Source organism: Nipponia nippon, unplaced genomic scaffold (assembly GCF_047370975.1).
Source record: "Nipponia nippon isolate SJK-2023a ecotype South Korea unplaced genomic scaffold, ASM4737097v1 scaffold_8, whole genome shotgun sequence".
NCBI classification, from domain to species: Eukaryota; Metazoa; Chordata; class Aves; order Pelecaniformes; family Threskiornithidae; genus Nipponia; species Nipponia nippon.
The window spans coordinates 31,715,389-31,741,469 of NW_028262402.1; the positions used below are offsets into that span (position 1 = coordinate 31,715,389).

At 41.9% G+C, this 26,081-nt stretch overlaps 1 protein-coding gene across 2 annotated transcripts; it reads left to right on the plus strand.

The window, feature by feature from the left end:
• The first annotated feature begins 1,946 nt into the window (after positions 1–1,946).
• LOC104011756 (fructose-1,6-bisphosphatase isozyme 2) lies at positions 1,947–25,209 on the plus strand. 2 transcript variants are annotated; one of them, XM_009464051.2, is made up of 7 exons: positions 1,947–2,147; positions 4,857–5,019; positions 5,944–6,036; positions 11,731–11,871; positions 13,089–13,226; positions 21,576–21,695; positions 24,901–25,209. In XM_009464051.2, exons 1-7 carry the CDS (start codon positions 1,975–1,977, stop codon positions 25,093–25,095), a joined length of 1,023 nt encoding a protein of 340 aa, XP_009462326.1. In that variant the 5' UTR covers positions 1,947–1,974; the 3' UTR covers positions 25,096–25,209. The 2 variants fall into 2 exon arrangements, with proteins under 2 accessions (XP_009462326.1, XP_087598131.1); XM_087742005.1 differs by lacking the exon at positions 24,901–25,209 and adding an exon at positions 21,970–22,014.
• The last annotated feature ends 872 nt before the right edge of the window (positions 25,210–26,081 follow it).

Consider the following 26,081-nt stretch of genomic DNA (forward strand, 5'->3'; position numbering starts at 1 on the left):
TGACGAAATAATGTGCAGAATGTAATGGCTGTACTTTAAGCCAGTAGATCTGTTTGCACGTATAATGTGAAACCTGTCCCCTACTTTTATTAATAGCACCATGTGCTATCCCAGAGCTCCCTAAATATATTTTGGTTTTGTACAAAGTTCGTTTGAAGAAAGAAAGTCTCCTAACCTGGCAAAAAGTGCTCTGGAATATTCGTCCCGTCATGTGAATGGTATTGTATACTTTTAACTAGATCACACTGGTAGAAAAGAGAAAAGGAAAACTTCAAGATCACTTTCTTCTTCCACCATTGCCTTAGAGGACATAGTGCAAAATCTGCCTGTTGCTCCACCTGAGGAGCTCTGCTTGCCAGTGCTTCCTCCTCCTTAGAATGAGACTTGAAAAACATCCCCACAGCTAAGCACACGGGATGCAAGCAGCACTGAGCTGTGTCTTTCTACTTGTTGCTAGTGTTCAATGCTGTCAGTCTCTGAGACCCTTGCTTGAGGCTGATTTCAGAGTAGAAAACCTTAGCATTCAAATCCCTTTACAACTCTCCAAGTAATGGTTTGTTCATAGATGAAGAGATGCTCTTAGGAAAATCCAAAGAAATGCTAAAGATTAAAAAAGGAATGCAAAAGGAAATCAAAACTCTTTGCCTACAGCTGCAGTTCCTATTAACAAAAACAAAGCTAAGTATTTGGTTCGTTACTAAATTTTGTTTCTGTCTTCCTGGCATGATTTTAGTGCAGTAATTTGGGTTAAATGAATGACAACAATGAAATTTAATGAAACTTTTCTTCTTTAACTCCAGATTTTCTTGTTTTGCTTGTGGGTTTTCCAGATCTTCTGCTTAAAAATGAGAGTGCTGCTAGTAAGTACAATGAAGGCTACAACATACAATTGTTCTTACTGCCTTATCTGAGTGGGAAAATAGCATTGTAATTAAAATCCGTAATTTCAATGTTCCAGATAGCATGTACCTAGTTCACTGACATTTCTGTCTACCTTCACATTAGCATCATGTGATCCAAGTATATTGCTTGTAAGGAATTACTGGCAGTATAATTGCAAACTTGGACGTACCTGTATTTACACGTTGCACTACAATAACAAATCTGACGTAAAATTTCATTTTGTGAGTTATGGCAGAGACATGCTTAAATCAGATAAGCCTCATTTGTAAATTATTGAAGACATAATTACTTTGTAACTAATCAAGCCACAGCTCATTCATGCAAGCTCTATAATATTACAAGTAGCGCAGACTAGGAATGAAGTCATTAAAATGGGATTGCAGCAGACCAACTAGCAACATAACACATCTTTAATAAATGCATGTCTAGGTGCACCCTGCACCTCCTGTTGATTCCCCTGGGATGTGCCATACACCTTCAAAACCCTCTTCTACGGAGAACGCCAAAAGCGGGTAAGCAAGCAGGGATGAAGGTGATATGGAAAGGGAACTTCACCGTCTGGAGTCACAGCACAGTGGGTGCTCTGCTGCAGGGCACTATGGCGTGCGTGGTTACTGATGCTCTATGCTTTCATTTCTTGTGCCTTGCAAATTCTGCGCTTTGCCTTGGCTATGTTGAGCTCGCTGCTGAGCAGCAGCTACAGAAAAGCGGTTTCCAGATAAGCAGCCAGCAAGAGTTGTGCGTTATAAGCAGTCTAACGCACAATTAGAATATGTTACTAGAGATGCACATCACTAATTCCAGTGCGTGGGGAGGGCAGCCGAGCAGCGGTTGCTCAGCTGTAGTCCTGTCTCAGGCTCCTTTCCTGCACCCCGGAGGAGCCATGGAGCCAGCCTGGGGTGCAGTTATTCTGAGCACTCAATCACATGGTCTCAGAAACATCTGAATAAACTCTGACCAGCAACGCAGCCAAGAGCTTTGCCTCAAAATAAAACAGCTACCCAGGATCTCAACACAGCAAGAAAGTGCCTCGTCCAGCCGAGAAGATAGCAACTCTGGTACCCAGCAAAAATGTCCGACAAAACCCCTTTCGAAACAGATATGCTGACGCTCACACGATTCGTTATGGAGAAGGGACGCCGCGTTAAAGGAGCGACAGGGGAGCTGACACAGCTGCTCAACTCCATGCTGACTGCCATAAAGGCCATTTCCTCTGCAGTCAGAAAGGCAGGCCTTGCCCACATGTGAGTCCTACCTAGCAATATGGGGAGGAAGAGGAGGTAGAGAGGCAGCTGCTTGCACAGCAAGGCTGGGGAGAGGGCAGGGATTCGTAAATACATTGGAAGTGTCTTTTTTAAGCCGAGGGATTGTAGGCATGAGGTCAGAGCCTGGATTATCAAGAGTGGGATGTGGGAGATCTTTCTTTCTGGAGCATTTTAATATTGGGCGCAAGATAGACATTTAGACTAACTGCTGTTCTGTAATATTTTACTCTAAAAATGTAAGTAAGTCGGAACTTCAATGACTGCTCACCTCGTTATCCCTTGTGAACGCTGATATTGATACATTTTAAAATCTACTGTGAATTTGCAGAATATCACACCATGATATTTTTAATGCAGAATATCACACCGTGATATTTTCTGCTAACATCCAAGCCCAGTGCTGAGCTGTGCAAATCAGGGCTTGGCTTATCTTGGGAAGCTGATGTTCTGCCTGACTGCAGCGTAAATAATGGTCTAAAGCCGCAGGCCCGTGAGAAACACCACATGCTGTCATGCAGGAGTGCATTTCTCCTCCTTCCTTCCTCAAGTAGTATCAGGGTTACAGGTGGGCAGTCTTAAAAGGCTCTATATGAAAAACAAACATAACTATGTGGCATCTGGTGGTTCAGCAAATGGAATAAAGAATTGCCTTAGCAAAGCCTGGAATGAACTGAGCTGTTCCTCACACAGCCAGGTGAAATAGACATCAGTGCCGTTCTTTTAATGGTGACCTGTCTGAAGCAGTTCAGAGAGCTGGAGCGTCCTAATAAAATTATGCATTTAAAATATACAGGTTTTGTTATGTATTGAAATACTTGCCTCTGTACATGCCTGTGTATGCACATATGCACATATGCATAAATAAGACAGGGAATATATTTGTGTAAGAAAGACAACATTTGCAATTTTTTTGCCTTGGAAACACCAAAATGTATGACACTGAGGTTTTTTGTGTTGACTATTTGGTCAAAGTCCTCAATGATCTTTGCAAACCATGAATTCAGTGTCTCGGTACTATCACCCTCACTTTACAGGCATGGACCATAACATATGGAGAAGACATGAGACATACTCAAAGTTAACAGCAGCGTCAGGCTCCCATGCCCTAACTGTTGGGCACTTTGTCTCTGTACTTACTAGGTGAAGCTGAGCCGTTTTGCCTCCCTGACTTAGAGGAACAGTTGATTTTATCTCATTTTTATCTTTCAATATGCAACCTCTGAAGTATTTAATAAGTGGGGAGAACCTCTATTTGATAGATTAGAGGCAGAATAGCCACCTAGCCTACAGGACACAGAGCTACTGTGCTAGGTGAATCTTCCCTTCACAAGGAAAACATCCATTATGTTAAGGAGCAAATGTCTCTTTCTCTAAACAAAAGTTTCAGATGACGAACCAGAAATACCTCTAAGTATCCAAACACACAAATGAGTAACTTGCACCATTCAAATTACTGCAACTAACCATGAAATCACAGAAATTCCTGTGGCAAACTTTCAACCACGGTGTCTGGCTTGCATCCATCTACATTTGTGAAGTTAGAGAGCTCTGCTTTTTCTAGCCCCTCCAAATAGGAGACTGTGAAGTGGCTTCTTTAATGTTAAAGAGCTTGGCATGAATTTTTAACAAATTCGGCATTCAAAAGTAAAGGAGGACTTTTTCCAAGCCATAGACTTGAGCTGGGAATGTGCCTGAAAACACACTAGCTGGAGAATGGGTGCTTAGCACTCCCTGAAAAATCATGGTCCTTCCCAGTGTCTCAAACTTGGCACTCCAAAATAGAGTGCCCAAAACGCTCAATACTTCTGAAAAGCTCAGGCAGCTTTGAGCTTTGAGTAAGACAAAAGACCTACCCTGCCCCCAACTAAGGCCTGCTGCTGACCAACATCCTAGGGACAAATTAGTTGCCCCTTTCCCCTTCCTTTTTTTTTTTTCCATAATGAATAAAAATGCTGTATCTGTTCCCTGTATGATTTCTTATACTTCTAAGATGCCCAGACCACGCACATTAGGTCTAAACAGCGCTTCCTCAGCTGAAAGTCTCAGAAAAAATGTATGCTACTATAGACTACATCATTAGTATATTGCTAAAATCGGGATAAGGAATGGAAGCATCATCCTAACTCAGCTGAGGATCACTGAGTAAAACAGACCTTGATCCTGGGATACAGTTCAGCCCAGGGAATTATCTGGAGGTGTCTTGAAATCTTCTGATTTTGGGGAGGTGTTGTGGTTTAACCCCAGCTGGCAACACAGCAGCTGGGGACTGAGCGGACGTGGGTTAGAGGACCATCACGGACCTCTCAGCAGCCAAACGCAGAAACTAATGCAGATGCTAGCTGCCCCTTCTTCCTCAAAGCTGCTGCCAGCTGCTTCATGGGGCTGCTAGGGAAGCCTGGCACCCACTGGCCTGGCTGTGGGCTCTGCTCCTGGCCTGGAGAACATCCAAGCAGGAGCAAAAGGACCCAGGTAAAGCCCAAAAATGCTGCCATCACCCTTTCTTTTTCTCATGCACGCTTTTATTTATTTTCTAGTAGCAGCAACCATCTCCTAATGCACCTTAGCAGTTTAATCCAAAGGTTAGACATGTGGGAAGAAGAGAGGAAGGAGCCACTTGACTTGTTTTTTTCCTAAAAACCTGTAACATTGGCCTCCCTCAGGTTTCTTGATATTTTTACTTTTCTGTAGGTTTGGTATAGCTGGCACTGTGAACGTGACCGGTGATGAAGTGAAGAAGCTGGACGTATTATCCAACTCCCTGGTGATTAATATGCTCCAGTCCTCCTACAGCACCTGCGTCCTGGTCACGGAGGAGAACAAGGAGGCCATCCTCACCCCGAAAGACAAGCGGGTCTGTGCAGCTCCTGCCTTCGGGGGGGTTATCAGCTCAGGCAGCAGCAGGTGGCACTCGTGTTTCATGTATGAAACGTGGGCCTGGCCCCAAAACCAACCCTTCCCAGGGGAATTTAGAAAATTTGCACTATTACTGCATTGTTTTGATTAATAACTGTGGTGGATGGCATGGTTTCAACAGCTGAAGGATCTGTGGAGGGTAAAATTATTATTAAAGTTTTGTGAAGGGGGGGAGAATAATTACTTTGGAATTTGTTAACACACCTCAGACCCCAGGTTTGAGTGTACTATTACATTCCCTGGCCGCTAGTGTAATGGTTTTGGATTACATTAACATTTAGGCAAGATAAAATGAGATGAGAGGCTGGCAGAACTGGGTTTTACGTTACACGTCCAGAGGAAACACCTGACTGCTTCATCAGGCTTCCCCCAGGAGGGGATCCTATTGCAGCAAGATACTGCTCATGCTGATGTAACCTACCCTTTCCCAAAAATGTTTCCTTTCTGCCTTCTTGCCCTCAAACCTCACATCACAGGCAAATCCTTTTGTTCGGAACAAAACGTAACAAACCAAAACATATTTACTTGAGGAAGATGCTCGCTTCCAGAATGAGTCACTCCCTTTGCTTTCAAGCGATTTCTTGCACTGCTTGGCAGCAGAGGACTGCTCCTTCCTATCATCAGATTTTGTGCTGTCTGAGCAGAAACATACCCTCTCCTGTTTCTCTGGTAGGCCCTGCAGGGAGTGGGTGTTGTGCTGAAGGGCCAGCTGGGTCAACAGCACAGCCTTCTCCGACAAGCTGTGTCAGGCATGCTTGGAGGGCTAAGCACAGTCAGAAAAACATGGATTTTGTCAAGTAAAAGGAAATAATAGTGCAAAACTGCATATCATTTAATGCTTCCCTTGCCACTTCTGTTTTAGGGTAAATATGTGGTGTGCTTTGACCCCCTTGATGGCTCATCCAATATAGACTGCTTGGCACCAATAGGAACGATATTTGCTATCTACAAAAAGGTAAGAGGATGAATGAAGCACACATGACACAATTCACTTGGTGAAAGCAAAATGTCTTGGGTATATCGACTTGCTTAGTTTCTTTCCTAGGTCCTTTAAGTGTCTTTGGGATCAATAGAGCCTTAGAAAGAGTAGAAGAAGTAACACTTGAGATTCGCTTATGCTAAAATGTTGCCTGAATTCCCAGGAAGGAGACACTCAGCTCCGTGAAATTGTTAGGTGGCAGACTTCCCTCCTCCAGACACACAGGCACAGAAATAAAACCCTCTCACCATCAGGCATCTGGTTAGCTCCATCAGCGATATTTTATTCACTGGAGGAGAGCTGAGGGGTGTCATGGTGCCTACAAATCACAGTATTTGTGTTCCCGGACACTGACTGGGGAGGGCTGACAGTCACTGCCGGGACTGCATCACGGTTAGCAATGTGGTGGCCTCCTGGTGCGAGTTGCTATGCCTGTTACAGATGGGGTTTATAAGCACGCTAATGATGGAGGCCACCTGAAACTGAAGGAAGCAGTCACCTACAACCACCAGCGCCCCGCCAGCATGTCTGCTCCCATGGGGCTGCACAAAACAGCAACTGCGCGGCCAGTTAACAAACGTTCATAGTTACAGTCATGCCGAATCTTGTGATTTGATTGCTAATCTCCCAGCAGTTGGTGTTTTTCCCAAAGCCTGAGCTCACAGTCATATGACTATGGCAGACCCTCAGACATCACTATTGTGAAGTAATATTTACAGTACTTGTGACTGCAAAGAAGACTTTGCAGATTCAGATGCTACACTTCAAACATACGAAGATACGTTTTTAAAGTCTGTTCTCATCTTTTAACTCATAATTTTCAACTGGCTAGTCCTCATTTTTTACTTTTCTGGTAGGCAATACACTAATCATCACTGTTGAGAATATACATCTACTAGTAAACCAAATAGTTATGGCACAGTCTCAAGAGGGTTATGGCACAAGCCAAGTGCTGACATATGGCTGTCCACACTGTTAATGGTTAGTGCAAACACTGATCACAGATACAGCCCAGGCCAGACAACACTGAGATGCTGCCTGGATATGGCTTGTGGAAAGAGCAGCCCAGGGACTACCTCCAGTACCATCTACCACCTTGCTTTCCGCAGGGAAGAGAGCTTAGCTGTATGAATGCAAACCATGTCATGTGCCCTTATGATAAGCAAAGGGACCCCCAGCCTTTTCATTTATCTCTCTAAAGTTAGCCTAAAAGACTACAGCACGTCTCGACATTTACAGTAGGCAATAGCTGCATTGTCCACTCTTCTTAAAGGTGGTAAGCACCATCTTACAAATACGAAACATCAGCTTTCTGTTTAGAAATGTTGTGTTAGGTGGCTCTGCGTAACTATAAAGGCAAGAGCTCAGTGTGATAAATATAACTTAACAGATTGAAATACAGATTAGATTTCTCTACCATCTTTAACTCACCTGTTAATGTGTGTAAAGACTGCCCAGTCTTCTCTAGGTTTCTGCTTCAGAATAGAAACATTTCCCAAAGAACTCATGTCATTCCCAAATGCTCAAGTTTTCCATCATTTTCTGATCCTTCCAGAGTTGTTGTTGTTCTAATATATATTAACATATTTGTTGTAAATACTGTTTCTAAGTTACTGGTTTTCATGTGGGTGGATACCCTTCAGTGCTTCATAAAAAGAAAATTACATTGCTTTGTAGAAATGCTTCATACCCAAATGAAAACCCTGCTTCTAGGATGAAGCACGGTTTGTCAATTACAAGAACAACTTATCCATTTTCCCTGGAAAGTTAGAAACAATGTTGAATTTACAGACTTTCACTTGCATCATTCTTTCCATTAAAATGCTAATTCCAAAGTGCATGTTAATTCATGCACCTTCCTCTCAGACAAGACAATTTCATAGCGACACCTATTAACTTCAAACACTATTAACTTCAAACCCTTTGAAATCATGAAATAATAAGTGCTTTATTGATTGTTACTGAAGGGTAGTGTGAAAGGAATAAAAGTGGGATGTTTATCCCAGTGGCTTAGAGTCACTTAAGAAAGAAAACATAATTTCAAGCCATTTAAGGTTCATGAACATAATTTCAGAAAAGCTAAAACAATTGTAATTCCAAAGGATGATCCTCAGCACCTGTCTAATATTTGGTACCTTCCAATTCTCAGAAGATTGCATGACTGATTTTCTCACCATGCCGGCACCTTAACTTCATTTCCAAAGGCACACCCTCCAGAACTGAAATATTTCCCTCATTTTAGGAAAAAAAGGTAATCAGTACTTTTCTACAAAGGCCAGACTTGGCCAATATGTTTCCAACCTGAAAATGTTTCTCTGGCTGCTCCCAATCCAGAGCCACCACCATGCTGGCAGGTACCATTGCCTCCTGCCAGAAAAGCACTGCTTCAGTTTCTTAGAGAAAACCACTGAGAAATAAATGCCATCTTAGGTTTATTTAATTTTCCACCTGGCTTTTACTTTCCGAAGCATGGGAGGTATTGTTAAAAAGACCAGAAACATCAGAAAAGTGAGGCTGAGGGAGGAGCCTTGCTGAATCCGCAGAAGCCAGAGCAAGGGATAGGACCTTGACAGTCACTGCTGCTGCGGGGCTCTCCGCTGCTGGAGTGTCAGGATGTGGTGACAATAAGTATTTTTTGCTTGGATTCTTCCCAAGATTTCATGCCATTGAGCTGAATCTACAACTCTCAATTCATACTCTGCGTACATGCTATGGAACGCTGATGCTTTGTTTCTTTCTGGTTTTAATTTGTAACATTGCCTAGTGCCTCAGATGTATTTTGTTCCCCGCCCCCCCCCCCCCCCCCTTCATTGTCAAGAGGACAATGTCCTCCCCTCCCTGTGGTCCCTCACAGAGAAGGTGTAAGAATTCAAGGCAAACGCAAAGGATACTCATGAAACACATGATACAAACAGAGACCTGGAAACCAAGTCCTTCCAGAGCTGCTCCCAGTGCTGATGAGAACTCCCTCATGTGATGTGAGCAAATCACACATGCAAAAGTTTTCAAACTCAGATATCACCTGAGGGTACTCCTATAGCCAGACTCTGTGGACCTTGTTTCATCTGCTTCACTCCAACAACAAGCCAAAGTGACTTTGCCACTGCTTCTCAGAGCTTCTCTGCAATCCCTCTGCCTATTTCAGTGCTTTGCATAAAGACCTCTAAAGAGATTTCACTACCGCCATCTCGTAGTCAAAATATAATAGAAAGGAAATCCATCTGTGCACCAGAAAGAAGTGAAAATATTCAGCAGCTATTAGAGTCTACTGGCCAGCTTAATTCCCTGGTTTGTCTCACAGTATATGGTACTTGGCAGGACAAAACTCCTGCAGTCCTAACAATGAAATATCAGCTGATCTCTAGCTTTTTTACATTCTGACAAGGTCTGCAAAGTGTTTGTCTGAGACTGAGCTTTTTTCCTTCCTTTTGGAAGCTGGCTCTTGGAAACATAGATGTGAATAAGGATGGAAAAAACAAGTTAATCCTGCCCAACTGTCCATCTCCCAAGGGAGGAGTTCGTTTGTCTTTTCAGAATAGTCAACAAATATGTGTTTTTTCAGCCATATAAACATAAAAAAATGCATTTAAGAGATAGGACTGAAAAGCTCATTTCAGAAAAATCTATTTTAAATCAATGTCATATGTAACCAACAGCTGCATATACTGTATATACACCATATTCTATAAAACAAACCTCTTTACTGTATTTATCCAAAATTAATCTTTATTTAATGGGGAAAGCATATAAAAAGCTAGGAGAATCATCATATGTTTGTGACTAGGGGTGTAAATGTATGTTTAATTCTGCATTTAATGTTGCAAATAATTAGTCTACTATAGACAACCATTGCTTTTGATGTTGAGATGTATGTGCTATGGGGATATATTTTTGAAAGAGAAGATGCTATGTAGGGTATAGTAGTTGGTTCTGCAAAAGATTATTTAGCAAAGGATTAGCCACTCATAGTCAGTATTCAAAGCTCTGGAATATACAAACAGGGGTTTTAACTAGTCTTCCTTCATTACGTGCATTATAATGTCTCTGAATAAGCACCTTGACATAAAGTAATTCCAAGGGACTGCATACCAGCTGTATTTGTACATGCTATATTTCAGCTCCCATGCAGAGCTGGTTGGCAACCGGATATTTTTGCACAGAAGAACTTGGCAAAATAATAATAATAAAAACTTTTGAGCAAAATAAAGTGAAAGTAAGAAAAGTAACAAAATCTTTCAGCTGAAAATGAAAACATTTTGATGTGGAATTACTGTCTTCATAGGCCATGAAAGATGTAGTTTTGGTGTCCCACACCCCAGTTTTCCTCTAGATGTTGGCATACAATGATAAATGGGATCCCCAGGTTACCCTTAGCCTTCCACCTAGCTAGGACCCTGATGGGCACCCTGAGAGCTCCGTGCCATGGGGAACAGCAGAGAATTTCTCTGTTGGAGGAGAAGTGTTTTCCTTTGGAAAATATCTGTGGAAGCCATTCTTGATTTTTTAAGGAATTTACTCAATATTCATCATATATTTTATTTCCTACACAAAACAGTCTCCACTGATTTTTATTTTTTAGCCAGATATTTTGTGCTGGACCTGCTATTTCTATTTAGCTGTTACTCAATCTAATTAAGCCCATCGAATCACTGAGAAATTGTCCAAGTTTGGAACAATGAAATGCTAAACCAGGGCCTGAAGAAAGGATCTGAGGGGTTTCTCATTTTAATTCTTTGGGAACCACCGTCAAAACATCCACAGAAGACCCCGCACAACCAACAGGCTTTTAAAGAAACATTAGTATCAAGCATTCCCTACACATTTTGTAGCCCCAGGAGGTGAAGGCTAGAGCCAGCCTTCCCAAGTACTCTTGGCTGTTCTCCTTTCTTACCCCCCCAGTCAAACTCTTGTAAGCCATGGCTGAGGCACTGCCCCAGAGCTGCCAGGAAATATTTGCACCAGGTCTGCTGGGGCTATTGTTGTTCAGTGACAACCAGTGTGTCAAATCAAAATATGAGTGTCGGAAATTGATTAAAAGCCTGAAGTAAAAAAGCCACGTGAATGTTCTGTGTAGAGTTATATAGGCATACCTGCACACACACACACATTACATACACAAATGCATTTGTTATTTTATATGTAATATGAACATTTATATCACTTCAGTTACCCATCTCTTCACCAGCAGAAACCAATGCACAATCTTGGTTCCGTCATGTTGCACTATCTACCCTTAAATTCTGCATTACTGGAAGCAATTTGTCTGTAATGTTAATTACTGCATTCACCTCACAGTTATTCCCTCTGAGGGGTGTCAGTATGATAGCTTATGTTTACATTTACAGAAAATTAGTACCTCTGTTCTGTCTCAGATTTCTGATGATCTTGAATTAATGGACTGGGCTGTAATGCTAAGGTATCAGCTTTGTTACAGGTATCGTATTGATTGCATGACATGTATAAAATAACAAACTCTCAACGTCCTGTCCCAGCGTGCACATGTACTTGTACCAAACTTGCCCTGAACTAGTGGGAACGATCTCTATTTTTGTTGTGTCAAAGGCCTGCGTAGACACAAAAAGGAAATCTGCCCCACATTATTACTGAAGTGTTGTTTTTATTGTTTCTTATAAGAATTTAACCTTCAATCCAATGGTAATTTTTCCTCAGGAAACAGATGAAGAGCCCTCTGAAAAAGATGCTTTGCAGCCCGGACGCAATATTGTTGCTGCAGGCTATGCCTTGTACGGCAGCGCTACACTGGTTGCCCTCTCCACAGGGCAAGGAGTGGACTGCTTCATGCTCGATCCGGTACGGTCATGGTGTTAATCACATTGCCACTATCTTTTAGAGCTTTCTGTGCCTGGATTTACTCATTTTTGTTACTTCTTGTCTCTGTAACCTAGGCAATCTATGCAATTCTTTTTTTCACCCACATCCTGGAACATCCCATGTCCACCTTACAAGTATTTAATAATACATGAATACGTTGGTTGCAATACCTCTGTTTGTTTGTTTTTTCTACTCAGTGGCAGAGAGTTTAAGTTAGACAGCATTTGAAACCCTGCTCATTCAAACCAGACTGCTGGTTTGCACAAACACTTAAGAAAATTTACTCTGAACAGTGTCTTTGATTCCACTTAAAGGACTCCTGCTTTTTTCTTGTTCTTGCTTTTTCTGTCTGTAGAAGAACCTCAGCATGTTCAGTGTTTAGCCTGGGGCAAGGACCATTTGTTGATACAGTTCATGCAGAGCGACGTCTGATTTCCTGAGTGCAATTTAGTTTCATGGCCAAGTCCTCTAAGCTGCATGCCCCAACAATCTGCAAAAGCACAACCATACCCATAAAATCGGACCTCTGCCACCCCTCAGTGCCCAGCCCAGGAGCCTAACAAGTGCTACTGGAGGAATACAGGAAGGAGATTGCTCATTTGAGAAACCAGCATTAGATGTGTCAATAACATAGGAGTTCTTTTTGATAAAAGGATGCATTATTATCAAAGCTCCTTTTAACTTTTATAAATAGGCTCATTCCAAGAGGGAAGAACTGGGAGCTGAACTGCTCTGGTTAGAGACAGAGGAAGAGAAGGTGGAAGTTGCACTCAGACTGCAGACAGCAACACCTGGGGGTAGCTGACCACATTTACTTTAAGATATTTAGACAAGACAGGCAAGAAGAATTCAAAAATCAGAAGGCAATGTAATTTATTAACTTGTAACCTTATGATTTGAGGACAGAAATCCATGATCTGTCTGCTTTAAGGGCTGACTGGTGTTCATTGATATGCTAACTATTATAGTCAAATTGCTTTTTGTTTATACTACCAATGTGACAAGTTTTCATGAACTTAACACAGATTCTGTGCTTTCTGCTCTGTTTGAAATACTGTGAAGTTATACACAAGACTGGTGCTGAAAGGACCAAGCTGTGCAAGCGTTTCTGCCATCTCTAGTGCGACAACTGTTACAGAAAGTCAATGAAATGTTCTGCTGCCTGCTAATAGCTGGTCTATCCTGTTCTCCTGTAGGCACTCGGTGAATTTATTTTGGTGGACAGAGATGTTAAAATCAAGAAGAAAGGGAAGGTATACAGTCTCAATGAAGGTTATGCAAAGTATTTTGATCCTGCAATGACAGAATATTTACAAAAGAAGAAATTCCCTGAGGTAAGAAAATATTAACACTGTACCCAATGCACTGTGTGCTGGCAAGCCTGCCTTCCATGCAGTCCTGGCTGATGGGAAAGGATCTGAAGGCCTCGCTGAGTTCAGCCCCATGTAACCCTTTCATGCCATCAGGTCCATTTTGGGTATGTATCTGATGTGTTGGTTTCTGGTGCCCTGACATCTTTTATAACTTAGACTTCAGTAAGTAAATTCATAGCTTGTTCGTCACTGTGTGGAGGAAAATATACTGTACATGAAGAACGAAGATTTTTGACAAAGCTCTGAAACAGCCAGCAAAAAGTGGGTGAACCCTTGTTTTCTAGCTTATCTGAATATGCAGCTCAGTCATATGTGCAGCTGGGCATTTGGGTCTAGATTCCACGTACTGCCCAGAAGGTGCTTGCAGGGATCTGGGTGGCATCACCGTCTCCTTCGTGTACACACTTGCATCTGAGAAATGCAGTATCACTCTTGCACCGTCTACTTGCATGATATGGAGCACGAACAAACTCACAGGCTGAAAAAAAAAAAAAAGAAAAAGGTGTGACGCACAATTTCACTATATTCTGTTGTTAAGAGGATTATACTGTATCCTTCAGAGAGATAAAGCTGAGAACATCCCATGTCAGATGAACTTCCTCATGGGGACATACTAGTCAATGCTAGGAGGACACAAGACAAGCTCTCAATGTAGAAAGTTGGACGCTCTCTAGAAAGTGTGGCTATGTGACCAGTAAGTCATAACAAAATATGGTGATATGTAACAGCTCAGGACTGAATTTGGCCAGGAAACCGGTTTTCATGCTCTTCTTGTTAAAAAAAAAAAAAAGCCATAGGATTATTTTTTAAGCTATTATTTGTTGAGAATACTTTTACAGGGGTCATGTAAAAATCAATGTATCCAGTAGAAAAATTCAGGGTGCTGTATAAGGGAAAAGTAACAAGTAAGATTTTAAACCATAGTTCTATGAAAAGCTCCTTCTGAGCTGAAAATTTACATTTATTACATTGGATATAACTGCAATGCTGACTTCTTATCAAAACCTCTTTTCCATATTACCCCGATTTTTGCTACAGAGGGTGTCACATCACAACATTTAAAATATATTCATTTTGAATATTTGAGGTTATTTTGAAACTTCAAAGTCTGCTTTCAGTCCAGCTGTGAGAGAAGCAGAAGCCCAAGACACAACTTTCATACTTCCTGAAAACTAGTCCAGCTGGGAAAGAGAAAGCGATCCCTGCTTCTCATTCTGCTCACATTATGCTGAGCTATGTATTCAGTATAATGCACTAACACTGGATTTATGAATTTGTGTTTTTGCAAACCAGCCAAGTGTTGTTTAAAGTAAAGCTCTTAAACAAATAATCAACCCTAGGCAACTGAAAAAAGACTGAGGAGATTTCAAACTCAGTGGAAAGACCCGACGGAGATATTTCACCACAGGCTCAGTGAGAACAGCTCTATCATGTGATTCACTAAATCCTTAGTTTAGGACATACAGGTAAAAACTCATTTCCAAACACTATTTTATCTCAAATCTGTGCTTCATTTGAGGAAAACCTATTGAAAATGTTGTTGCACTAATGCAACAGAAGTTTGCAGAAGGTATTTTTGTTACTTTAAAGCAAGCAGCACAGTAGTGCACAGGTTATTTGGTGCAGGAGAAGCCTCCTAAGGGTGCTGAGCAAGCACATCGCTTTGCTGCTCTGAGACGTAGGGTTCTCTGCGTCAGAAAGGCCAAGGCACCAATGTTAAGGCCACAAAGCACAAGGAAGTGCCCTGCCCATCTGAAAGCTTGGTATGAACCTGAGTTTTGGAAACAGCATAACTCAGTTCCTTGATTTAAAAAGGACATTATATTTGCATTGTGGGAAGACAAGAGAGAAGGTGTTGCCACCCTTCCATAGCATGAAACCTGCTTCCTGGCATCACCCTACCAGCTACATCTACATTGGTGATGCTCCTGCTTTCCCTGCAGCGCCCAGGTGGAGCATTGCACAGCTTTGGTCTTTGTTTTCCTCTCTTCAGGATGGAGAAGGGCAGTGGGGGGTATCTGCTGGATACACCCTGCCTGTGATCTGAGAAGGAACTGATGTGTGGGGCATGGGGGACCCCTTCTTACTCAGGTGGACCACTCTCACCCTATGGCCTTCTGGCCACAAGAAGGCAAGACACTAGGCATTAATTTCAGCTGCTTGTCACCTTCTTGTCCCGTTTTTTTCCTTTGATCCTACCTCTATTTCCTCCTTCCTGTGGTTCTTGGTCAACATGCTGTTCAGATGACTTTCAAACATTGCCACAGAAAACTGAAAAGCTAAAACCAAAACAAGAAAACAAAGTAGGATGTTGTCGACAGCATGCCCCGTTTTCTGTATCACTGTCATTGACGACCAAACATTACAAATCAACCGTTTATGTGGAGAGGAGAGATTTTCCCTTACTATCTAACAACAGCATCCCAGATCAGACAGTTCGGACTACAAAGCTGTGTTGACCCTCAGAGTTTCTTGTGGACCACCATTCACCTAAGGCATCAATTCTGAATTAAAAGCACTGGAAAGTGCTGCTGTTCTGCAGGTCAGCTGTAAACCTCCTGCCATTGTCATGTGGATCTTAGTGGGAAATATTTGTCTAGACACATCTCTTCTGGAATGAGAGTCCAGAGTAAAGCTAATTTTTTGTTAAGCACCACAACATCTCTTGTTGCTTAACCAGATTGAAAAGCAAGCTGCCATTTGCAAGGCTGCCTGTAATGCAACACATTTACTGCAGCCTGCACTGTATAATGGGCACTGCTGGGCCAGGAATCATTTCTGCACAAATTTCACTCTAATTCTTTCCCAAAGTGGGTTCTTCCTCCAGTAATGCTTGCAGGGCCCTAGAATCTACCTGGCACTGCTTCACTGATGGTAGAACTCAGAAACATGCTGTAAGCACTGTTGTACTTTGCTGTTCCACACATTTTTATCTTTGCTTCCTATGGCTACAAGAGAAGTTGAGTCTTTTCACAGCTTGTTGATTGAGAGCCATGCAATGGAGACTCCCTGGTTAAGGATTTGTCTTAGCAATGCTGTCAACAACTCATCATCAACAGCACATTTCAGCATGAAGCATTCTTCTGACAGCCAGCCCAGCTGTGCTGGAGTGACATACAAAAGCTGATAAAAACACTGTGCTTTTGCCACCATAACTGTAGGTGAAGGGAGGGGATGCAGCATGTTGCTGCTGTAGTCTGTAGAAAAGACTTTTTTCCCCCCACTCTCCTATTCATCATAGTTATGCAGGAAAAACATGGTCTTGTTCTGCTGTGGAGGAACATAGTTGTCAGAAATCAGTAGAATAAAGAAGTGAGAAAGTGACTTCCATCACTTTGTGAAGAAAAAAATCACAGGACCTATCTGTTATGAGCCATTTTTGTTCCTCTAGGTTAAGCAAAGAAAAGCAGTGGAAAGGGTGAAACTAAGAGCCATCACAAGTTTACTCAAACACCATGGATGCTGACCAAGGGAACATCAAGGTTCTCCAACTCATTCATTAGCATCAGCCGAACCAGTGTGAAGTGCTCACTGGACAAACACACAGCTTGGCATTACTCAGAACTTGGGATGAATTTCCCTAGCATTCATGCTCTCTTATTTTGTTTGAGAAGAAAGCCTGGGCAATATGCTAACACGCATGCAACACCTATTAACTTTCTCGTCTGTAAGAAAAATGCATGAGTGACCAAACTGGAGAAACAAGAAGTAACATTTCTAGTAACTAAAAAGACTATTTATTCCTCCCATGCAGGTAGCTGGACACTAAGGAAAGTGAAAATTTTATTTCAGTCTGTGGTTCAAGTGATAACTGTACTAGAATGGAGGAATTTCTCTTCTGTATTTTTTCTCAGCACAGTCTCAGCACTGTGTTTCTAGCAGGTGAATTTATACCAGGGTAAGAAGCAACTAAAATTGTCAGTGGCATCTCATCAGCTTCACATAATACTGCCCACGTGCACATAAATTGTGTAAATGACCTGCACATGAATAGGAAATCCAGCACATCCAAAACATACCTGATGATTTGTACACAGGTGGCTCGGCTGTGCAGCTCATGGACAGAAAATTTTATACATGAGTGTTGCAGACTGCTTATTTGACAATGTCATAGAAGCTGTTCTTTGCAGTTTGTTTCAGGGCCTGCTTATGATCGATATGCTGACTTTTCTTAATCTTTAACAAACTTCTCTTACAACTTGCTTCATCACCTTCTGAAACCATAAAACAGAGTTCTTCCTTTGATTGTATTTTTAAATATAATTTTAGCTGTAATCACATCTTTACCTGAAAATTGTCTTTTCTTAAACTGCAAACTTGCTTTGGTCTCTCTTTAACACCTCTTAGGGTGTTTTTTTGACCTCAGATTTTTACGGTTGCGAAGTCACAAGTGCAAACAGCTGTGAGATGGAGAAACTATCATTTGAAGTCTAAATATGTAACTCTTTGAGGGTAAGCCATGAAAAATAAGGGATCAAATACTTAAAAGTATTGTTCAGTTGTGCCTGGAACTAATAGGGCCAGGTTTAAATGAAACTAAGTGTAAAAACTTCAGGCTGTGTCTTATTCATCATGTCTTTCACACTTTCACAGAATCACAGAATGGTTGGGGTTGGAAGGGACATTTGGAGATCGTCTAGTCCAACCCCCCTGCTAAAGCAGCTTCACCTAGAGCAGGTTGCACAGGATAGTGTCCAGGTGGGTTTTGAATATCTCCAGAGAAGGAGACTCTACAGCTTCTCTGGGCAGCCTCTTCCAGAGCTCTGTCACCCTCAAGGTACAGAAATTTTTCCTCACATTCAGATGGAACTTCCTGTGTTTCAGTTTGTGCCCGTTGCTCCTTATCCTGTCACTGGGCACCACTGAAAAGAGTCTGGGCCCATCCTCCTGACACCTCCCCTCAAGATATTTGTAAGCATTAAGATGCCTTCTCAAGTCTCCTCCAGGCTAAACAGACCCAGCTCTCTCAGCCTTTCCTCATGAGAGAGATGCTCCAGTCCCCTAGTCATCTTCATAGCCCTCTGCTGGACTCTCTCCAGTAGTTCATTGTCTTTCTTGAACTGGGGAGCCCAGAACTGGACGCTACTCCAGATGTGGCCTCACCAGGGCAGAGTAGAGGGGGAGGGTAACCTCCCTCAACCTGCTGGCTACACTCTTACTAACACACTCCAGGATACCGTTGGCCTCCTTGGCTGCAAGGGCACATTGCTGGTTCATGGTTAACTTCTTGTCCACCAAGACTCCCAGGTCCTTCTCTGCAGAGCTGCTTTCCAGCAGGTGAACCCCTAACCTGTACTGGTGCATGGGGTTATTCCTCCGTAGGTGCAGGACCTTACCCTTGCCTTTGTTGAACTTCATTAAGTTCCTCTCCGCCCAACTCTCTAGCCTGTCCAGGTCTCACTGAATGGCAGCACAGCCTTCGGGTGTATCAGCCACTCCCACTTTTGTGTCATCAGCAAACTTGCTAAGGATACCCTCTGTCCCTTCATCGAGGTCATCGATGAATAAGTTGAACAAGACTGGACCCAGTACTGACCCCTGGGGAACACCGCTAGCTACAGGCCTCCAACTAGGTTCTCTGCTGCTTATCACAACCCTCTGAGCTCTGCCATTCAGCCAGTTCTCAATCCATCTCACTGTCCACTCATCTAACCCACATTTCCTGAGCTTACCTATGAGGATGTTATAGGAGACAGTGTCAAAAGCCTTGCTGAAGTCAAGGTAGACAACATCCATGGCTTTCCCCTCATCTACCCAGAGAGTCCTGCCATCATAGAAGGCTATCAGATTGGTCAAGCATGATTTCCCCTTGGTGAATCCATGTTGACTACTGCTGATAACCTTCTTTTCCTCCACTTGCTTAGAGGTGACATCCAGAATGAGCTGTTCCATCACCTTTCCAGGGATGGAGGTGAGGGTGACTGACCTGTAGTTTCCCGAGTCCTTCTTCTTGCCCTTTTTGAAGATTGGAGTGACACTGGCTTTCCTCCAGTCCTCAGGCATCTCTCCTGTTCTCCATGACCTTTCAATGATGAAGAGTGGCTTAGCAATAACATCTGCAAGCTCCCTCAGCACTCTTGGGAGCATCCCATTGGTGTCCATGGATTTGTGGGTATCCAGTTTGCCTAAATGATCTCTAACCCAATCTTCCTTGACCGAGTGAAAGTCTTCCTTTCTCCAGACTTTCTCTCCTACCTCCAGGGTCTGGGATTCCCAAAGGCCAGCCTTAGCAGTAAAGGCTGAAGCAAAGAAGGCATTCAGTAACTCCACCTTTTCTGTACCCTCTGTCACCAGGACACCCACCTCATTCAGCAGTGGGCCCACATTTTCCCTAGTCTTCCTTTTGCTACTGATGTACTTAAAGAAGCCTTCCTTGTTGTCCTTGACATCCCTTGCCAGATTTAATTCCAAGTGGACTTTAGCCTTCCTCACTGCATCCCTGCATCTTCTGACAACGTTCCCATACTCCTCCCAAGTGGCCTGTCCCTTTTTCCACATTCTGTAAACTTCCTTCTTCTGTTTGAGTTTTGCCAGAAGCTCCTTGCTCATCCATGCAGGTCTCCTGCCCCTTTTTCTTGATTTCTTACTCATAAGGATGCATCGATCTTGGACTTGGAGGAAGTGATGCTTCAATATTAACGAGCTCTCTTGGACCCCCCTACCTTCTAGAGTCCTGACCCATGGGATTCCTCCAAGTAGGTCCTTGAAGAGGCCTAAGTTAGCTCTCTTGAAGTCCAGGGTTGTAATCCTACTTATTGCCCTGCTTCCTCCATGCAGGATCTTGAACTCCACCATCTCATGGTCATAATGTTTTCATGTATTGTTTTCCTCTGAATTTTCAATATTTCTCCTAATGTGTACAAGAAGAAAGGATCATGGAAAACAGTACAAGTACGGTTGAACAAGGGTTATTATGTAGGCTGGAACAGTTCTCTCTTCCAATTTTACTACCAGCTGTATCAAATAACCAGGTCTTGTATCTAATGGCTTAGGACTCAACTTCCTAGCACTGTGTTGCATTATACTGTGTAATTTCAAGAGAATCTCTTCCCATTTCAGAAGAGAGCAAATATAAAAATTTCATAGTGGCATAGAGCAGTTTGAAAAAGTGATTTCAAAACAAATTATGTTGTTCTCTATCTGTGTTTTTTCATCCCACCTCTGTGTTTTTTTCTCCCAGCTAACTTTATGATTTTGCTGGGAAGGGTTACTAACTTGTGATGTCTGAAGGTCTTGGAGCTGGCAATGCTGAACAAGTTCTCTATGTATTTCTCTGGATCTAGTATCAGCACAAGGCGAGCTTTGCAGAAACCACTAGGATCTTTTATTAGACAACTGATCCAGACAGAATAAACGTGCAGAGGTCTTTTCAAACTTTTAGCATTGCAATAAGCAAATATATATGAGTATTAAATGTATGTGAAGTCCCAGTCTCCAGTAATTTTCTGGGGATGCAAAAATTCCTCCTCTCCTTCATTGAAGACAGAGTGAGAGATATCAAAAGACCAACAGACTTCTTGGCACAGTAGCTTTCAAAAAGCTTTCCTTCAGTTTACATTTGTATTGTGTATTTCCCCTTCATAAAAGTATGGTACTGCGTCACTTTTCTCAGGTGGAGCTTATTTGATGTGTATGACTTCTATTTGTGCAAGTCACCTTGAGTGTCTTCTTTATTTCCTACCTTACCATTTTTATGACTGGCAGACCTGAGACTGATATGAATACTTCCCTGACTGCTCTCACTAGAATGACCTATCCTTCAACAACATTAATTTCTAAGCTGAGAGCAAGGAAAACTATATTCATTAATAAATTGCTATCTCCCCAACTAAGCTGCAGAATGAATGCTATGACCAATTTCACAACTTGACAAACAAGCTAGAAGGAAAAAGCTGGAGTCCTCTGGGAACCATTTGGACATGTAGTGAAAAGTGACATCCTTCCTCATGCCCTGGCTTAGGAATCAGCGAAGGATTAGCAATCAAATGGGTACCTTGTTCTGATGACGTGAAGAAGCTTTCACTCACTGTTTGCAGCCCTTGCTTTTTCACCAAATTGTGCACTCAAATTACAGGCACCCTGGTTTCCATACTGTGAATGCAGCTCTTTAAAATGCTTATTTTAGAACCCCATAGATGATCACTATGGATTACAAAAGACTAAGCTTCAGGCTGGTTTAGGCATTTACAATATCCATAAGCAGCCATTGATTTAAGCAGCTTTGATTCCTGTTTTAAAACAAAATTACACTTTGCCGTGGTACCAGCTGTCTAGCCTGGTAGACATAATGCTTTACTCTATGTTTTTCAGGATGGCAGTTCCCCATATGGTGCCAGGTATGTGGGCTCCATGGTAGCTGATGTTCACCGTACATTGATGTATGGTGGGATCTTCATGTATCCTGCTAATCAGAAGAGTCCTAAAGGAAAGGTAAATCATTTGACTTACTCTCCCTGGTGAACTTAGTCAACATAATACCTCTGGTTTTCCTGGAGATGTAAAGGAATAGTTTAGATATATAAACAGATAATAATTTCCATCCCTGGAGAAAATTACTAAGGATGTGATGGTCAGCAATCGAATTTAGGCAAGAAATATAGGCAATTGCCAATTTACACCAGAAATCTTCCTGTATGCTTTTATATTACAAACTAGTCAAATGGTTTTCACTGCAACCAAGGCCTTTTTTCATTTTTCTAAAAAGAAACATTTCAGTACCATAGAAACTTGTTGAGATACCTATGCACAGCTGGCAGATACAACACAGGCCTAAGGAAGACCTCTGCACTTTATACTGGCAACTAGAATTCAGGTGGGATATGCTGAACTCCAGACAGGGTTTTGTCCAATGTTAGACAACCGAGTTTGCCTACCTACTCTTTCGAAAGGGTACTGAGCTTACTATCACCAGCTCTGCAAACACAGGCTTCTACTAACTGATCTGAAAGACTCCATCAGCGGAAGGTGAGTTTCATGCATGCTGAGATCAGTATTCTGGGAAAAGACGGTTTCCCATTTGGACACCTGTACAAAACACACCATGACTCAATGCAGTGCAATGTGATGCAGTGACTCCCTGAATCTGCTGGGCCAATAGCCAACTTCAACTTTTCTCCTGCAGCATCAGATACACTCATTATCAAACTTCTAAACAAACACGTTTTAAAAGAGATCTGGTTATACAGCTGATCTGTGGACCACCAGTAACCTACAGGTCATGCTTAGGAAATGATTGGCTCAATGCATAATAGATTGGTCATGGTGTTCTGACTCCAAGACCTTCTTCTTTCCTGATCAATACCATACTTAAAACCTTCTATTCAAATGTTTTTGTATCCTTGGCTGGTACGCGCAGGAATTTGCCCTCATAAAACTACTTGTGCCATCTCCTGCACTGGTATCAGAACACCCTGATGTCTACAGCTATTTAGGGACAGAGGACTACTGGTTCCATCCTGGTGAGCATGTATGTATCATAATAACAGCAGGTCCAAGTGGTCTGGGAAATGAGGAGAACAGGAAAAGAACTCTTCAGAATACACAACATAAAATGTCTGCATGTTTGTCCAGGCAATTTGATTTAAATATTTGATACAGCATGCCAGAAAAAAAAAAAAAAGAAACCAAACTAAAACAAAACCAAAGGCATTAAACAGTGTGGATCTGTTTGCGTATCAGAGCAAGAGACAAAAAAGGTATTTGCTGTGTGTGGGAGAAGTGGGTTTGCTGACTGGCTTCTTCAAATTAAACTTTTTGTTTTGAAATCTGTGTTAAACCATTGTTGAAGAGAAAAGATGAGAAACAGAACAAAATAACAAATATACAAAGTACTTACATAATTTTATAGAAATCAAGATTTCCACACGATTTAGCCTACATTGACGATTGGATTGATCTGGCTTGCGCTGCCATAGTAGAGAGTAATGAAAGAAGCAAAACTGTACTATCATTACAAATAAAAGTTTTCTTCTTTCCCTCTCAGAGTGCAGGTGTATACAGTTCTTTTCACATAAACCTTTGTGGCAGGTGGTCTAATCATCATTCCCCTGAAAGACAGTCTATGCACTTGGATAGAGAGCTGAGAGGAAGCAAATGTCACTGAAATTGATCCAAAGGCTTTAGAGCAAATGTAAGTGATGTGCATGTAGGTGCTAGCATACAGAGCTCCTTCTTTAAGTTAAAGAAAGAATGAGAACAAAATGCTCAATAAGCAGTGCAGAACCAGTGAAAAAATAGATCCTCCTTTCAAATCAGATATGTTAAATATTTTTTATGAACTTAAGGCTTATAGTTCTCTACTAAGTGAAAAATGTTAAACCTATCTGAAGACAGGTCCCATCTGAAGACCCCTAAGTGAAATTGCACTACTACCTGAAGGAAAACTGCCTTCCTTAAGCCATGTAGCCACAGTTAAGCAACAAGAAACTCAACACGTGGTTCCACAGTAGTACCATTGCTGTTTTCTGCCTCATGATCTTTCAAAAGTTGGCCATGTGCTAAGGAGAACAACAAAGGCTATTGGTCCTATGTTGCCTGTCAGATGGAGTCCTTGTACCAGAAGTAGCACTCCAGTGGGCTTTAAAGATAACAATGAAGGTAATATGCACTATTTAAGTTTGTGATACATCATGGTTTTATTACAAACAGCGTGATAAAGGAATGATGGGTAATAAAGTCCTGTGTCCAACCCATTTCTTTGTCTCTATATACAGTTACATTCTGTCACGCTTCCTTTTCCCCAGAAAACATTCTCTCTTTTGCAGATATGAAAAGCCCTTTAAACAAAATATGTACTAACATTATTGTACATGAGCACTTCATAGACTGTGGAAGATTCAACGAAACCTGCAGAAATAATGTCTGTTGTTAAAAAATAACCAGCTATCGTCTGTATCCTTTTAAACACAGAAGCTTTTGGCATATGTCCCAAATAAGTTTGTATTCCACCAGAACACAAGCACCGCAGAGGTAACATTTTTAAAGATGTGAACAGATATCAGGCTCCAAACCAAAAGTGCCTCCATACCAAAAGCAAAAATTTGCTTTCAAGAATAACTGTGGTTACTTCTGAAAACAGAGTCACTATCTAGATGAGTTCAGGCCATTAATATCTGTTCACATTTCTGAAGGCTGCAATCAAATCTTGAAATTTGAAACTAGGAGCATCAAGCTTCAAACTCCAAAATATCCTGACCAAACACAATGCGATTACCCCAAGCTTTGAGGTAACACGTAAAGCCTGTACATGAGAAGAGATTTTGGCTTTTCTTTCCCAGTACTGTTAACTTAGCTGGCTTAACTCTTTTGCTGATGTCTGTGGGCCCAGCAGCCACTTTTGACATTTTTGAAAAAATCCAGCTTCACTGATGCTGCACATCAGTACATCAGCTTGGAAATGATGGTGCTGACACTTGGATGCAGGGTCAGTACACTCTTCCTTGAAACAGATGGTGTGAAGGGAGGTGTGAAAGGAGGAGAGGGAAGAAGGAGGGGCTGATAGAGACACATTGCTACTTAGGTCAATTGACGTTTGGTACAAAATTTTCCAAAATCACGAAAGGAAGGTTAGGTTCTGGTAAGTCCTTTGGTGTAATTTCCCCCCAACGGCAATCACGTGTTCCCTCTTTCTTTCTAGCTCCGACTTCTCTATGAGTGCAACCCTATGGCTTTCATCATTGAGCAGGCAGGTGGGATGGCAACTACAGGGACTGAGGCGGTGTTGGATGTGAAACCTGAGAGTATTCACCAGAGAGTCCCTCTTATCCTCGGTTCTCCAGATGACGTGCAGGATTACCTTGCTTGTGTACAGAAACACCAGAAGAGCAGCTAAAGGCTTTTCCACATCAGACCTTGCTCATCCACCTTCAGTCTACAGGAAAAGCCGTACCTTTCAAGATGGTGGATTCTAACAATTAGCACCCATCTTTCAGTGAAAATCCTACTTCATAAGAACAAGAAAAATAGTAAGAATGGTTGATGGGAAAACCAAAAAATTTAATTTCTCCATGCAGACAAATGTAAAAATCCTTTAACTCTGATTTATGCAGTGCAAATGTAGAGACAGAGGCCTGATTATTTAAAAAAAGCAGCTTACTTTATATAATATTAACAAAAAGACGTGGATTGTGTCAGTATCCCCATTTGATCTGAAGCTTTACATCTGACATTACATGGCTGGCATTGTTTGGGACAGAATTTTCACATCAACATTTGCAATGCCGTAGTCTGGATTTTCTGCCAGAGGTTTTGTTGCAGGTGTTTTGTATCTTGTCAGCCCTGAGAACACCAGAAGTCTTGTGCTGTCTGAAACAGTGTTTTAAAGCTCCAAATTATATATGTCTTGGGTAATTAATAAAGGTGAAAAGGCTGTGATGTTGCCAGGGTATTTCAGTTCTCGTAAGAACAAGACAATGCCTTGTATTATTTACAGACAGGTAACCTTCAATGGCACAAATTACAATAAACCATTGCTACGGATGTGACACTCAAATCATGCGTATTCCCTGTTTATCCATTGTCCTCTGCAACCGCAGATGAGCTATTGCCACAAAGCCACTGTTACACCTCCATTTTATTTTACTTTGACAGGTTCTCATTTCAGATTGAAGGTTGACCTTTCATACACACTACACTGCTGTTCCTAGCCACCTCCAGCACACCCATCCTGTTGGTGCCCTAGTGCCACATCTCAGACTTGACACCGCCTAAGGATATTGGGAATCAGCTCTGAATCTAGCAGGCATTCATTGACCAATGAGAGGAAAAATTATTAATTAAAAGAAATGTGTGATTACGTTGGGGGGCCACTGGCATCCT

What these genes read in the sequence shown, in the direction of transcription:
- LOC104011756 (XM_009464051.2), top strand. Translation starts at nt 1,975, where the DNA reads ATGTCCGACAAAACCCCTTTCGAAACAGATATGCTGACGCTCACACGA. An exon ending in TATTTGCTATCTACAAAAAG is followed by an intron (nt 6,037 to 11,730) that starts GTAAGAGGATGA and finishes ATTTTTCCTCAG; the next exon opens with GAAACAGATGAAGAGCCCTC. An exon ending in AAAAGAAGAAATTCCCTGAG is followed by an intron (nt 13,227 to 21,575) that starts GTAAGAAAATAT and finishes TATGTTTTTCAG; the next exon opens with GATGGCAGTTCCCCATATGG.